This window comes from Saccopteryx leptura, chromosome 3 (genome assembly GCF_036850995.1).
Source record: "Saccopteryx leptura isolate mSacLep1 chromosome 3, mSacLep1_pri_phased_curated, whole genome shotgun sequence".
Lineage (NCBI taxonomy): Eukaryota > Metazoa > Chordata > Mammalia > Chiroptera > Emballonuridae > Saccopteryx > Saccopteryx leptura.
Window position 1 is genome coordinate 298,304,991 of NC_089505.1, and position 15,884 is coordinate 298,320,874.

The window sequence follows — 15,884 nt, forward strand, 5'->3', positions numbered from 1 at the left end:
TAACAATAAATGAACATTAGGATATACCAAGAAGAAATGTTTCCAGCAAGCATCCTTCCTGGAAGAATCAGAAGGAAGGATTTCCAAAAAAGGAAAATGAAATTGGGTTCCAGTTTTTCACCAGTTTTATTTACCTCTAATAGACCAATCTCTACTGAGGTTTGTGAGGACAAGAGCCTGAGTCCGAAATCCTAGCCCTAGGCAAATCCCACTGAATGTGCAAGGAAAATAAAGATGCGCAGAGCTCAGGAAGGGTACAGATTCCTTACCTCAAACAGTAATGAAAACCTGACTCTGATTTTAGTCCAGCTGCACAAAATATTAATAAGTAAGCGGTGATTAAAGTGATTATTAAATAGTGAACTTTTTAGTGATGTCTCGAAAGTTATTGCAAATATAGGAATAAAACAACAACATGCTTCACTGAAAATCTAATAATATACAGTGCACATGGTTACAACAGAAGGACTGAAGGTAAAAGAGATGGCAAATCCCTCTTCTTACATCAAAAGGACCAATAGATGTGTTTACGATTTATTTATATTGAGAGAGAATATAATTATACTCTTTGGAAAACACTTCTGAAAGAATTTTCTTTTATATACTAAAATTTATTTGCCAAAATTACAAATCAAATGAAAAGGAACAGACAGATGTTATAATGAATACGAGACAAATACAAATTATTTTAAACTATGAAATGAAGTAAGACTAACTATACAATATGTGTTATATGAGAGAGGCACCTGAAAATAAAACAAAGTTTTTAAAAATTCCTAATATAAAATGTACAAACTGATAATTAAGAGACAGATAACCTAAAAAAATTCATAAGAGCAGGCTATTCATATAAAAGAAATGCAAATTGTCAACACAAAATGATGCTCATCCTCTAGTAGTTATGGAAATGCAAGGCTAAACAATAATGAGGCACAAATTGTCATAGGTGAGATTGGTAAAAATATGAAGGTTGATGACATTGGGTGCAGGTGTGGATGTGAAAAAATAGACTCCCTTATTTGCTGGTGAAAGTGTGAATCATGTTAAAAAGTAAATATACAATTTTCTTCAGCAAATCTCAATTATGGGGACCGAATCTAAGAAAATACATGCATTAATATAAAAAGAGGTTATATACATGTATACACATACATACACACAGACACACACTCTTATTTTGGTGTAGTATGTCTTCACTGAATGTCAACGATAGGTTCTAAATGTATCAACAAGAGTTAAGTTCGTAGCACACCTCATCAATGTTATAATGAAACAACATTATTTGAGGACCTGTTGTCTAGGTAAAGTAACCTCTGCTTGGAGTGCTACCATTAAAAAATATTTAAATTCCTAAGAAATCATTTACTGTGGCTGCGAGGCTAATCACTAATGTAGTAATAAGTGTTAGCATGTTAACCTGTTGATTCCTTGCTTGTCTATGTCAACAACCTTAGGAAGCAAATCTTAAAAAAGAGTTTAATTTGCAAACTTTGTTTTCAAAGAGATAGGTGTGTGTGTGTGTATAATATATAAATAATATGTGATATGATATATATTATAGTATGAATATGCATAGTGTTACTACATATAATGTAAATTACATATATAATATATACTATATTATATTATATATTATAGTAGAATTACACACATATATACCTTATATACATATATATGGATATACATATGGATATGGATAGTGCTATTATAATTACTGTAATCAGGGGGAAAACATGTATGTGTTTTGAAGTTTTGATTTTAATGAAGTCTAGCTTATCAATTACTTCTTTTATAAATCGTGACTTTGAGATTTTATTTAGAAAGCTATCACTCTATTCAAGGTCATATAGATTTTTCTCCTGTGTTATCTTCTAGAAGCCTTATTGTTTTGTGTTTTAGATTTAGGACTGTGATCCAGTTTAAGTTATTTTTTATGATGCATGTAAGGTCTGTGCTTAGATTTATTGTTTTGCACATGGATGTCCAGTTGTATCAGCACCATTTATTAAAGGGACTAACTCTGTTCCATTGTATTGTCTTTGCTTCTTTGTCAAAAATCAGTTGACTGAATTTATGTGGATTTATTTCTGAGTTTCTCTTCTGTTCTATTATTGATTTGTCTATTCTTTTGCCATTCTCACACAATCATTTTATTTTATTTTATTGTGACAGAGAGACAGAGAGAGGGACAGATAAGGACAGACAAACAGGAAGGGAGAGAGATGAGAAGCATCAGTTCTTTATTGTGGCACCTTAGTTGTTCATTGATTGCTTTCTCATATGTGCCTTGACCGGGGGCTCCAGCAGACTGAGTGACCCCTTGCTTAAGCCAGCAACCTTGGGCTCAAGCTGGTGAGCCTCGCCCAAACCAGATGAACTCGTGCTCAAGCTGGTGTCCTAGAGTTTTCAAACATGGGTCCTCCACATCCCAGTCCAATGCTCTATCCACTGTGCCACCACCTGGTCAGGCCACACAATCTTGATTACTATAGTTTTATAGTAAGTCTTGAATTGAATAGTGTCAGTCCTCTGACTTATCTTCTCTTTCAATATTGAGTTGGCTCTTTTGCCTCTCCACGTAAATTTTAGAATCAGTTTGTTGATATTCACAAAATAAATAACTTGGCTGGGATTTTTATTGAGAGAGTGGTAAATCTCTACATCAATTTGGGAGAACTTGATCACATTGTGTCTTCTTATCCATGAGCATGGAATATCTACTTATTTAGTTTTCCTTTGATCTTTCATCAGAGCTTTATAGTTTTCCTCATAAAGATCACATACATATTTTGCTAGATTTATACCTAAGTATTTTCATTTTATGGAGGGTGCTACTGTAAATTATGTTCTGTGTTTAAGTTTAAATTCCAGCTGTTTGTTGCTGGTTTATATATATATATAGTAAAACAATTAACTTTTGTCTACTAACCTGTATATTGCACCCTTGCTATAATTATTTATTAGTTTCATTCAGTAGGTTTGTAATTTATTTTTTTCTTTTGGATTGTGTACATAGTTGATCATGTTATGTAGTAAAAAAAAAGTTTTATTTAACCCTCCCTCACATATTTCCTTTTCCTTTCCTCTCCTCCCCTCCCCTCTTCCCCTCCTCTCTATTCCTCTCCCCTCTTTTCCCTCCCTTCCCCTCCTTTCCCCTCTCCTCCCCTCTCTTCATTTCCCTTCCCCTCCCCTCCCCTCCTTTCCCATCCCCTTCCCTTATTGAATCAGCCAGGACTTCCAATATGGTGTTGAAAAGCAATGGTGAAAGGCACATCTTTGCCTTGTTCTTGATCTTAGGAAGGCATTTAAAGCAGTGGTCGTCAACCTGGTCCCTACCGCCCACTAGTGGGTGTTCCAGCTTTAATGGTGGGTGGTAGCAGAGCAATTAAAGTATAAATAAAAAGATAGATTTAACTAAAAAAAAAAAGAAGATAGATTTAACTATAGTAAGTTGTTTTATAAAGATTTATTCTGCCAAACAGCGAAAATCCGACATAAAGTACTTGGTAAGTAATTATTATTATATGCTTTAACTTGCTGTAACTCTGCTTTATAAATTTTATAAAGTAAAAAAAAAATTTATAAAATAAAGTTACTTCCCTACTTATAAATCACCATTACTGTGGAACCGGTGGGCGGTTAGAAAATTTTACTACTAACAGAGATACAAAAGTGGGCAGTAGGTATAAAAAGGTTGACTACCTCTGATTTAAAGGATAATTTCTCAGGGTTCAGAATTCTAGGTTGGTGGTTTCTCTCTTAACACTTTAAACAGGTCCCTTTGTTCTCTCCTTGCTTGTGTGTGTTCTGAGGAGCAGCTGGATGGATTTCTCTGCTCCTGTGTAAGTTAGGGGTGGCCCCATAGTTTTTTCATGACTTTTTTTCTTAATCTTTGATTTTCTAAAGTTTAAATATGCCTAAGTATGTAGCATTTGGGGTATTTATCTTGCTTGGTGGTCATTGAGCTTTTTGGTTCTGTGGTTTGGTGTGTGGCATCAATTTGGAAAAAATTCTCAATCATTATTGCTTCAAAATTGCTTCTGCTCTGTTCTTCCTTCTCCTTCTAATATGCCAGTTTGCATGCATTATACACTTTGTGGGTGTCCACAGTTCATGATGGTTCTCTTTTGTCTTTTTTGCCCAGGTTTGTTTTTCTTTTCTTTTCAGTTTTGGAAGTTCCCATTATCACATCCTCAAGCTCAGAGATTCTTTCCTCAGCCATGTCTAGTCTAATGAGGAGTCCATTATTCTATTACAGTGTTTTTATTTATAACCTGTAGTATTTCTTTATGATTTTCTTAGAATTCCCTCCTTTCCACTATGTTATCTATTTTTTTAAAATCCTCAATCTGATAATTCCAAGATCTGTGTCACATCTATTTCTGGTTCTGATAAATGCTGTCTCTTCCAATTGTGATTTTTATTTATTTATTTTTATTTTTATTTTTATTTTGCCTTTTAGCATGCTCTGTAATTTTTGCTGAAATGTGGACAGGATGTACTGGGTAAAAAGAAGTATGGATAACAGGCTTTTTGTAACATAGTGGTTGGTAGGTGTGGGGAGAGAGAAGCATTTTATGGTCCCACGATTAGGCCACAGTCCTTCGATGAGCCTGTGCTCCGGGGCTGTGAACTTTACCAGTGCTTCTCAATCCTTCCCACCCTGAGGTGGGACAGAACGGCTGGAGCGACCCCCAGATAGGTTATTGGGATAAAACCCCAGTGGGTTAGGTTCTGGTTAACTAGTCTCTCCTGAGGGCAGGCCTTGGTAAGCACATGGTGCCCTGGCATATTGCAGAATGGCCCCTTTCCCCTCCCTCTGCCAGGAGCATAAAGGGTTTTTTTATTTTATTTGTTTCAGATATTCACTGCGAGGAACTCATAGAACTCTTATAGGTAGAGCTCGGAAAAGTGTGCTCCCCAATCCTGATGACTGTCTTCTGAGAGTGTTGAGCTCGCAGACTTATCAACTCTGAGCCCCCAGCAATTCATCAGTTACAGTCGCAGTTCCCAGCCCCCAGCGCTGTTTCCCACAGAGGTTTCTGCTCCTATAGATTGTGATTATCGTATCCACCAGTGTCTCTCTCCAATATTTGGGGCAGCAGTCTGCCTTGTGACTGCAGAGTGTTAGGGGAGTTCCTGATTCTTCAGTCTGTTCAACTTTTACCTGTTGTGATGGAGCGGGAACTCCGAAGGCCCTTACCTGCCAGACTGGAAACTGGAAGCCGTCCAATCAACTCTCTTTTCATACTGATATATCTTTGGTTTATATAGTATTTAATTAAGTGATGTATAAATAAGTATGAGTTAGTGTTCAGGAATTGACTTAGTAAATATGTGACTCAAATAATAAGCATGAAAATACATGAGTGTATTAGAAACTAGATGACTAATTGAGAGTGTTTGGTGTGCTGTGGGCATTAGTCAATATGTTTTGACAGAAGGAATAGAGAACTCATCAACCCAGCAAGTTAGTTCAATGGAGATCAATTAAGAGAGCTTCTACATATGTTCACATGGCTGAGCAGCAATCTAATCTAATGTAGCATCCTTTCAAAACAAAACAAAATACAACCGTAAAATCAAAACGGAAACCCTATGTATCAATACTACTAAAATAAATAAACAAATGAACACATAAATAATGAAGTAAATACATAAGGAAAATGAGGAATTCAGATCACAGATTAACTATCCATAAAAGCAGTAAATATGTCAAAAATTTCTTCTTAACACTAAGAAGCCAAATTAAAAGGAGTTAAAAATGATATACTACTAGGTGAAAGACAGAATAAAAATAAGAGTGAGCTCTCTAGATTTTGAGGGGGAAATGGAGAATAAAATAAAAACCCAGAAATGAGTACCCCATTAGAACAAAGTGTATATAAGGCAGGATGGAGAAAAGCCACATGAAATAAAATTTTAAAAATATCAAAGGCTATTTATCAAAACTAAAATATCAAAACTATATAAAAGAAAAAGTGATAAAAGCCACTGTATACACAAATTAGTGTTTCTGAAAAAGAGACCGTTACAAGAGAAAAAATCTCAAAGAATAAAATTACTGAAATAAAAGAAAATGTCCCAAAAGGACCCATATTTTAGGAACAGTTGATATGTTTTCTACTGGAAGGATTGCAGTTCAGAGTCAATGTGATCTTGGCTTTTCTCTCATTTTCTGTATTAATAATAGATATGAAGAAATCTTCAAATATGTCAAGGTGTCTATAAGAAACTATTATTGGTAAAGTAATTCTACTATTTGCTAGATCAAAAGATGGCTATAGAAGCTTCTTTCCAACTGCATGATCCTATAAATTTTAGTCGGTGTTATCCTTATAGGGCTTAAATGAAAACAATTTCAGAAAACAAATGTAACTGTCCAGTTAGTTATACACTTAACGTTTAATTTATTCAAAAACTGTACTAAAGTCAACTTAGTCAATAATAATTGTGACTTCTAGAGAAGTCAGTCTTTCCAGTGAATAGCAACATCTTTATATACTGTAGCAAATATCTGGCAAAAGAAGCAACTGGTATAACATTACCTTTCTGTATCTGCCTGAAGTGAGTTTTATGAAATACCAGGAGCAGTGGCTTCACCAATATGGCTTTTCAAATATTAAGGTGTCATGCAGTTTGTTAAAATGCCCCAAGAGACTGGTACTAATTCTCTGACATGTTTTCATACAATATTTTTAGTAAATTGGAAAATATCAGAGATTAGCCATATATTTCTTTCTTTATTTTCTTTTTTAGAAGGCCAGCATAGCAAAATAAATAAATAAAAAGAAGAAGAATACATGTTTAATCAAAGAGAAATGTATCTGATTTTTTTCTTTTTCTTGGGGTTAAATGGAAGTCAACAACAACAAAAAATGACTTAATAGACAAATATTCACTCGCCACTGCCTTTTCAGGAACATGGGGAGAGTTATAAAGACTTTATCTGGTTGCACTAGAGATATCTGCAGTATGACTGGTGGTTGGCACTAACAAATGTGTTTACAAAAACATACTTTCCCAAAGATAAAAGTAATGTAAAATGTCCAGGGCATACAGCATCTGCCCTTTATATCAATGGCACAGGAAACTGGGACTCTGTTTTCTTATCTTTGTTTCCCCATAGAGCTTGGTACAGGACCTTGCACATTTGCTCGTAGTAAGCGTTGAATGGTTAAGTGAATGACTACATGTTCAGACACTAATTCTTGTACATAAAACAGATAGTATATATTCATTTAGGATCAGGATGAACCCAGAAACCACCTATGGGTTTCACAGGTGACAAGAGTAATACACTTTCTGAGACACAGAAGAAGATTAGAAGCCCATGACTAAATTCTCCCATTACTCTTACTTCTTATCCTGTTTGGGTTTTTTTTTTTTTTTGTGACAACGGACAGGCTAAGACTGAAGTCCTGGATGCTCTGGTAGCACGGGCTTGCTGGTCTGCCCGATGGACCTAGTCCAACCCTGTGAATCAAAGAACCTGAATCCCTGGGAAATTCTTCTTCCTATATCCACTAAGTGCTTGATTCAGGCCATCCCCACCTTCAGTACTATATCCCATAGAAAGGAAACATGAGAATGTGTCAGTCTGCCTTCCCACTCCTCTGTTATAACACACACACATACATTCAATGCCATTGTTACTTAGAAAATTTCTACTTCACACATCCCAGACTGCTGCAGAATGGGTTTCTCCTTTATTCTCATTGTCCAGAGGTTTTCCCTTTGTTATAATGTAAATTCTCTTTGTTACTGTTTGATGGTGGCAGGAAATGGGACCAAATAACCTCTTAAATGCATTTCACCTTCAAGATCTCAAAATTTATTTTCTGCATACAGTATAACTATACAGTAGAACTTCTGCAATAGGCACTTCTATTTTTCCAGTGAGCCAGATTCTTTCAGTGATTTTTGGGATTAAACAATGGAGTCTGGAGGGAGCTGTGGCTGAGGCTTTGAGTGTATACTTGGTTATTCTTCAGCGACAGAAAACTATTCTTCACGCCTCCTCACCTAAGCCACGCTCAAGCTGTTTTCCTCAAAATGTACCTTTAACCACCAAGTGTTATAACATTATTTTCATAATTATGACATATGAGAAAAGTCCCCAGTTTAATCATTGAATTTTATATTGTTTATTACAGGAAAAGATAAGAGAAAATGCTAGCAATTGCCCGAATAATGAACATAACTTTTTTAAAAAGCACTCATGTGATGATGATAAGGTAATGATAATTATTTGGAGTTTCTGTCATTCTAAGTTTTCATAGGCGCTTATATTTTTTTCTATGTGTTAGATAATTATATTGATTATATTATCCTTTGGTTCTAACCAGACAATTCCACCCATCTATTAAGTCATACATACTATGGTCTTCTTTTACACTTTTGTTTTACAAACAGCCTGGTGCTTATGTGATAAACATTGCTTTTATTTTAGCATTTCATTTTTCACTTGTACCATGCTAGAAGAACTGCAAGTTCAAAGTCACATATCTCTTACTTCTGAAATCTTTATACAGTAAAACACTTGTTAGAGTGATTGCTTGCGCACACACAAACATAACTCGTGGGCATAATTTAGTTGTAGGCATTTAGAAATTTCTTCTTTCAATATTTGCTAATGTTCACACCACTGCCACTTCTGGATGGTGTAATAATACACTTTACGAAACTTTCAATAAAACATGGGTGATTTCTTTCCACAAAAATCAGTGCGGTATTCATTAGTCTTTTTTTTTTTAACTCATAAGACCTGAGTTAATTTAACCTCATGGCATTTAATCGCATACACTCATAAACTCATTTTTTAAAAATTTCTATAATTACACTAAATGTCTGAAAAACTTGTTTTAGGCAACTATGACCCTTTATTTTTTCCTGTTACCATCTCTTCATCCACAGCTCACAAAGGGCAAACACAGTAAGAAAAGCCACACATACCTGTCATTGTTGCTTCCAGAAGACTTCTCCCTTGGTTATCTTGCTGAAAATGATATAAACTCATTAGGTGCTCACCCACAAGTGATAAGGTGACCCATATATAACAGAGAAAGAGAATTTAAAAAGTCAGCTAATCATTAAGCTCAGTTCTGGGCCCGTCAGGCTGTCACCTAGGAGCTCACCAGTTCGTCTAGTTACTTGTCAGTCATGTGATTAACTGGAACAGAAGGCTGGGTGGAGGTTGGGCATTATTTAGCAATGGGGTTCTGGCTTTAGGATTTTTAGGAAAGCTTATCACTTCTTAATATTTTATTTGAACCACAGCCCTTCTGATTTTTTTTCTGTAATAGGAAGCTATGTTTTTAAAAACTGCTGCTCGCAAGTTGAAGCTATTTTTTGATATGAATATCCATGATGAAAGCAAGCTCCCCTTAAAAGTAATTTCATATGGCACATTACAACTGTTGACCTGCACCAGGAAGGTAAGCTGAGGATCGTTTGGATATTATTCTCTAATGCTCCATTATCATAGAATTCTAAGTGCTTATTATAACTTAAAGTTGAAACACATTCACTCACCTCTGGAAGAGTAAAATCTCAGTTTGGAAGGTACCTCTTCATCTCTTCTCAGAGCAAATCAATAGTTCTTTAAAGAGGGGTAAAAATGAATGCACACTTCATTGTCCTAGCAACTTTCACGGAGGCTAGTATAAAAAGTTGGGTGGAGAAAGATAAATTTTTACCTCTAAAACTTATTAATAATATTACTCCATATATGTATAAATTTATAAAAACTCATAGCTAATAAAACAGGTAATAAATATATTTAACAAATATCTCTCTATGTTAACACTGGGCATATATATGCCTAACAGTTTTCTATTTTTTTGCTTCAATAATTTTGATAAGCATAGAGCTAATTTTTCCTTACTTCTCTGCTAATGGTTGTGAAGCAACAAGACAAAATTTGGAACATATGATCTTGAAACTAGACAAGTTTCTTCATCTATAAGACTGAGGAAAAATATAGTATCTACATTGTAAGATAGTAAAGGCTTAAATGGCATAGATCATATAAGGTGCTTAGTATCAAAAAGTTTCAAAAAATGGTGTATTGTTATTATTACTATTACCCCCCATCTAGGAATTTTACTGGCTACCCCACAAAGCCATAGAAGCTAAAACAGTCAGACTGTGTTTGAGCCCTACTGATAGTGATGATAAAGATGATGAAAGCTGAACCAGTTCCTGTGTCAGACGTCACCTGCAGGACACAGACCACTCTCCTCAGTGTCCTGGATTTGCCAGGCTTATTTCCCATTCTGTCCCCTCACTTATGTTAGGCCCTTAGGTGAATTTCTACTGTTCTCTTTTCTATAATCTGGTCTCTGTTGTTCTCTACATCCTTCAAGGCTAAGCTCAAGATTCATGAAGACTTCATAGTCCAGCCTACTAGCTCTTAATCCTTATTCATAGTGATTTCCAACTACTGTCTAATGCAAGAGTGACCAATAGGTTCATGTTGCTATGCATCCAATTGCTTAGTAGTAGCTGTTGGAAAAACTGTGTTGAGTATAAGCCTCAAGTAAGGGCTCAACTGAAAAACTGCAGAACAAACTGTGATATCATCTCCTGACCTAGGAAGGGGTAATGGTTGGATAAGCTATATATTCACAGTTCCTTTTATCATGCATTGAGTTTTGCATAGATCACCAGGTTCCAAAATCAACTGTCAAAAAAGAAAACACAAATAATTTCTTCTTGAAATTAAATAAAATTATGTTACAAAACAACCAAACCTGCTGCAGTCTACCTTTTTCTTAAAATAATAAGGTGAGTTGTTAAAGATAGTTTGCCACCTTGAATTTTCTTTGAGAGGCATGTCTGCTGCAGGCATTTACTATCGTTTACTTTGTTTTGCTTCTGATGGGGAAAGCATAATAAAATTTATGGTCAGGATTTAACAATTTAATGATAACTTTAATTTTTGATTAGGATTCTAGATTGTTCTCTGTTTCTATACCCTTTCTCCTATATTAGTTTTTCATACCCCATACCACACACAGTGTTGGGTATAACTGCAAAGTTATGGGTCCAGGGTTTTCAAAAGACTAACCTGTCTTGCTTCTCCCTTTCCCCTCATGCAGGCATACCTCAGAAACATTGCAGGCGTGCTCCAGACCACCACAGTAAAGCGAATAACTGCAGTATAGCGAGTCACAAAATTTTGTTTTTTGGTTTCCTAGTGCAAATAAAAGCTATATTGATGCTATGCTGTAGTCTACGAAGTGTGCAATAGCATTATGCATAAACATTTAAAGTACAGTTTATTGCTAAAAACTGCTAACCATCACCTGAGCTTTCAGTGAGTTGTAATCGTTTTGCTGGGGAGGGTCCTGCCTCATGTTGGTGGCTGCTGCTCAGGGTGTGGTTACTGAAGGCTGGGGTGGCTGTGGCACTTTCTTAAAATATGACAACAGTGAAGTCTGTCACATCATGGACTTTTCCTTCCATGAATGATTCCTCTGTTGCATGTGATGTGATTTGATAGCATTTATTCACAGTGGAACTTCTTTCAAAAGTGGAGTTAGTCCTCTCAAATCTTGCTTTATCAACTAAGTTTATGTCATATTCTAAACCCTTTGTTGTCATTTCAACACTCTTCACAGCATCCTCCCCAAGAGCTAGTTCCATTATTTATCCATATGAAGCATCTCATCATGAGTTTGTAGCAATTCAATCACATGTTCAGGCTCCACTTCTAATTCTAGTTTTCTTGCTATTTCCACATCTGCAGTTACTTCCTCCACTGAAGTCTGGAACCCTCAGTCATCCATGAGGGTTGGAGTCAACTTCTTCTAAGCTCCCATTAATGTTGATATTTTGACCTCTTCCCGTGAATAGGAAATGTTCTTACTGGCATCTAGAATGGTGAATCCTTTCCAGATTTTCAATATATTTTGCCCAGTTCCATCAGAAGAATCACTATCCATGCCATTATAGCCTTTTGACGTGCATTTCTTACATAGTAAGACTTCCAAGTTGAAATTACTCCTTGTTCCATGTACTGCAGAATAGACGTTGTTAACAGGTATAAAAACAAGAGTAATCTCATTGTTTAGCTCTGTCAGAGCTCGTGGGTGACCAAGTGCATTGTCAGTGAGCGGTAATATTTCAAAAGGAATCTTTTTCTGAGGAGTAAGTCTCAACAATGGGCTAAAGATAGTCAGCAAACCATGCTGTAAACAGATACGCCATCATCTAGGCTCTGTTGTCCATGTGGAGACCACAGGGAACATAGGCTGAGCATAATTCTTACAGGCCCTAGAATTTTCAGAATGGAAATTAAGCATTGGCTTCAATTTAAAGTTACCCACTGTCCTTTGAAGCTCTGAAGCCAGGCATTGACTTCTCTGGCTATGAAAGTCCTACATGGCATCTTCTTCCAATATATGGCTATTTCATCTACATTGACAATCTGTTGTTTAGTATGTAGTCACCTTCATTAATTGTCTGCACTAGATCTCTCTGGGTAATCTGCTCTGCTTCTCCCTCAGCACCTGCTGCTTCACCTGGTGCTTTCATGTTATGGAGACGCTTCTTTCCTTAAACCTCATGAATCAGCCTCTGCCAGCTTCAGACTTTCTTCTGTGGCCTCCTCGCAGCTCTCAGGCTTCAGAGAAATGAAGAGTTAGGGCATGGCTCATGATTAGGCTTTGGTTTAGGGAATGTTGTGGCTGGTTTATTCTATCTAGACCACTAACCTTTCTCCAGATCAGCAAAAAGGCTGTTGTGCTTTCTTATCATTCGAGTATTCACAAAGGAGCACTTTTAATTTCCTTCAAGGATGTTTCCTTTGCTTTCACAACTTGTTTAACTTCAGTGTAAGGGCCCTAGCTTTCAACCTACCTTGGCTTTCAACATGTCTTCCTCACTAAGCTCAATCATTTCTACTTTTCGACTTAAAGTGAGAGATGGTCAACTCTTCCTTTTACTCAGACACTTTAAGCCATTATAGGGTTATTAGTTGGCCTAAATCAGTATTATTGTGTCTTAGGAAAGAGGGGAGGCCTAAGGAAAGGGAGTGAGACAGAGGAATGGCTGGTCTGGAGCAGTCAGACACTCCCAACATTTATTAAATTCACCCTCCAAACAGTTAAATTCACCATCTTCTCTGGGTGCAGTTCATGATGCCCCAAAGCAATTGCAATGGTAACATCAAAGATCATTGGTCACAGATCTTCATAACAAATAGAATGATAATGAAAAAGTCTGAAATATTGAGAGAATTACCAAAATGTGATATGAAGCGAACTAATGTTGGAAAAATGGCACCGATAGACTTGCTCAATGCAGGGTTGCCACAAACCTTCAATTTGTCAAAAACAGTGATCTGGAAAGCACAATAAAATGAGGTATGCCTGTGTTCTATTTCCAAATGAAACTAGGATTCTGCCATACTAACAAGTAATTTAAAGTAGATGCTAAAAAACGATCAGATGCATTGATAGGAATATATGAAAATTAGGAATTACATTAGTGGGAGAAGTGATAAAGAATTAATATTGAATGTTGTAAATGTAACTTTGATTTTAAGGACAAAGAAAAAAAGCAACCACCTCCAAGTGAAGCCCAACCTACTAAGAATTTGGTAAGAATAACTGTATAATTTTCTTTGTTAGTTTTTTACTTAATCCCTTAATATTTCTCTTTGAATATTCCTTTTTCTGGTTGGTTTTGAAAATATTCATTATAATGTTAATAAAAGGAGTAATAAGGTACCTCCTGGAAACTGGATCCTTTAAACTGTTTTTTTTTTTAACCCACCATTTTAAAATAAAAGAAGCTAAGGGAAATATCAGAACAAAATTGAAACATTACCTGATAACAGGCAAAAGACACGAACAAACAATATAGGATAAAGTAAACTAGAAAACAAGCACATGAAGAAAAAAAGCCATCCTAGTTCATTAGTAAAGAAATACAAATAAATAATGAGAACCCATTGTATATCTACTTTACTAGTATAGGGTATACAAAATATGCTTATGTATGTATGTGAATATTCTATATTTACATATCATATTTATATGATTTATATTAAATACTTATACTAGTAAATATTGTACAATATCATACAGCAATAAAAATATTATGAACAACTCAGATTAATTAAATGTGATTAAACATTAAAATGATTTAAACATTAACTAGGAAAGGACATGTAAAAATGAACACACCAGTCATAAGTGTGATGGATTCTTCTTTCATGTTTCCGTTATTATTATAATGTCATTTGACCAATAGATACATGGGAACATGCAAAGCCTTTACTCCCCTGAGAGAACCCCAGGACTTAGGAGACCTAGGTCAACCTGAAGCAGCCGAGTTGCAATGAACACATGAGAAACATAAACACATTGAGTGCTTCTAGCTAAAAACACCTGCGTGGTGGACACACAGTGTACACTCAGCTCATGTATCCTCGACATGGGCTTTTGAAACCTGTATAATCTTACTAACCAACGTCATCCCAATACATTTAATTAAAAAAAAAAAGAAGGACCTGAGAACAATGACAAAAAAGAAAATTTGGAAAGAAAAATAAAAAAGAGAGCTAACATCTATGTTCTCAGGATTACAGATATAAAATCATGGTTCTTTCTTTTTGTCTTTTTCATGAATGTTCAATCTTGATCTTGGAGGAAAAGTCATGAAATTTGCACATCTGTGTATTTCAAATTTGCTTAGTCACATACAACTGAATTAGAACTTTTAAAATATATCTTGGCACCTTCATTGAAAAGTCTATGAGAAATTTTCCTTCATATTTATCTTTGATATCTGTTGTCTAGTCTTTTCAATGGATTACTTAAAGGTTATGTGTTAATGTTACTAAATACATACCTAACAGAGATCCTAATCTGTGATGCCACTGAAAATGGGCCAGCTGAGCTTATGACCCAGTCACTGTGATTCCACTTAACGTTGTGACTGCAGCAGCTCCTTTTGCCCTCTTGGCAGCCCAATTTCCTCATCTGCAGATGGAGGCAAAATCAGCCATTTTGCAAAGTTATGTACATAAAATGGAGTAATGTATGTGAGGCACTGAACCAACACCTGACTAGGACCACCGCCTGATCATTGGTTGTCACCTCAGGGAAGAATTCCCGGGCCCTGTAGTGACTCCACTCCCCAGGGGCTCACAGGAGTCTTGCTGAGTATAAGCAAGGCTACTCTCCTGTGTATCTCTTCCATATGAGGTATCTCTCTTCACTTTCTGTAGGTTGTACAGGTAACATTTTTTTGTGTTTCTGTGACAGAGACAGAGAGGGACAGATAGGGACAGATAAGGACAGACAGACAGGAAGGGAGAGAGATAAGAAGCATCAATTCTTCATTGCGTCACCTTAGTTGTTCATTGATTGCTTTCTCATATGTGCCTTGACCGGGGGCTAAAGAAGACCAAATAACCCCTTGCTCAAGCCAGCAACCTTGGGTTCAAGCTGGTGATCTGCACTCAAACAGATGAGCCTGCACTCAAGCCAGTGACCTCAGGGTTTCAAACCTGGGTCCTCCGTGTCTCAGTCCAATGCTCTATCCACTGCACCACCATCTGGTCAGGCCAGGTAACACTTTTTAAGATTTTCACCAGGAAGTAAAAATTAGTTCATGAGGCAGGTGTCCTCTGTACTCTAGTGATGACCAGACTGTTGGGGTGGACCTTAGAGCACAAGGTTGAAGAGATAGATCCTTAGTGATTATCTTTGCCAAAATCATCAGCATATTTTCACCATTAAATATTACTTCTACTAAAAAATATTTTCCATATTAAAAACCTTAATTGAATAATTTACAAATATTTATCTCACAAAAGTTTAAATACTGCTCTTGTCCTACTGTTGTCACCACTTGACATAGCTCTTTAA

General features: G+C 36.1%; 1 protein-coding gene across 5 annotated transcripts in view; it reads left to right on the top strand.

The window, feature by feature from the left end:
• IL7 (interleukin 7) overlaps positions 1–15,884 on the top strand; it is a 40,382-nt gene that overhangs the window by 23,240 nt on the left and 1,258 nt on the right. For 4 of the 5 annotated variants that reach the window (XR_010750473.1, XM_066378842.1, XM_066378843.1 and 1 more), the window contains 3 exons: positions 8,157–8,237; positions 9,306–9,437; positions 13,553–13,606. Coding sequence is in view for 4 of the 5 variants with exons in the window: in XM_066378842.1 (XP_066234939.1) it covers positions 8,157–8,237; positions 9,306–9,437; positions 13,553–13,606 (267 nt within the window). In the remaining variant the exon portion in view is untranslated. The remainder of the gene's footprint in view (positions 1–8,156; positions 8,238–9,305; positions 9,438–13,552; positions 13,607–15,884) is intronic. The other variant, XM_066378844.1, reaches the window with a different exon arrangement.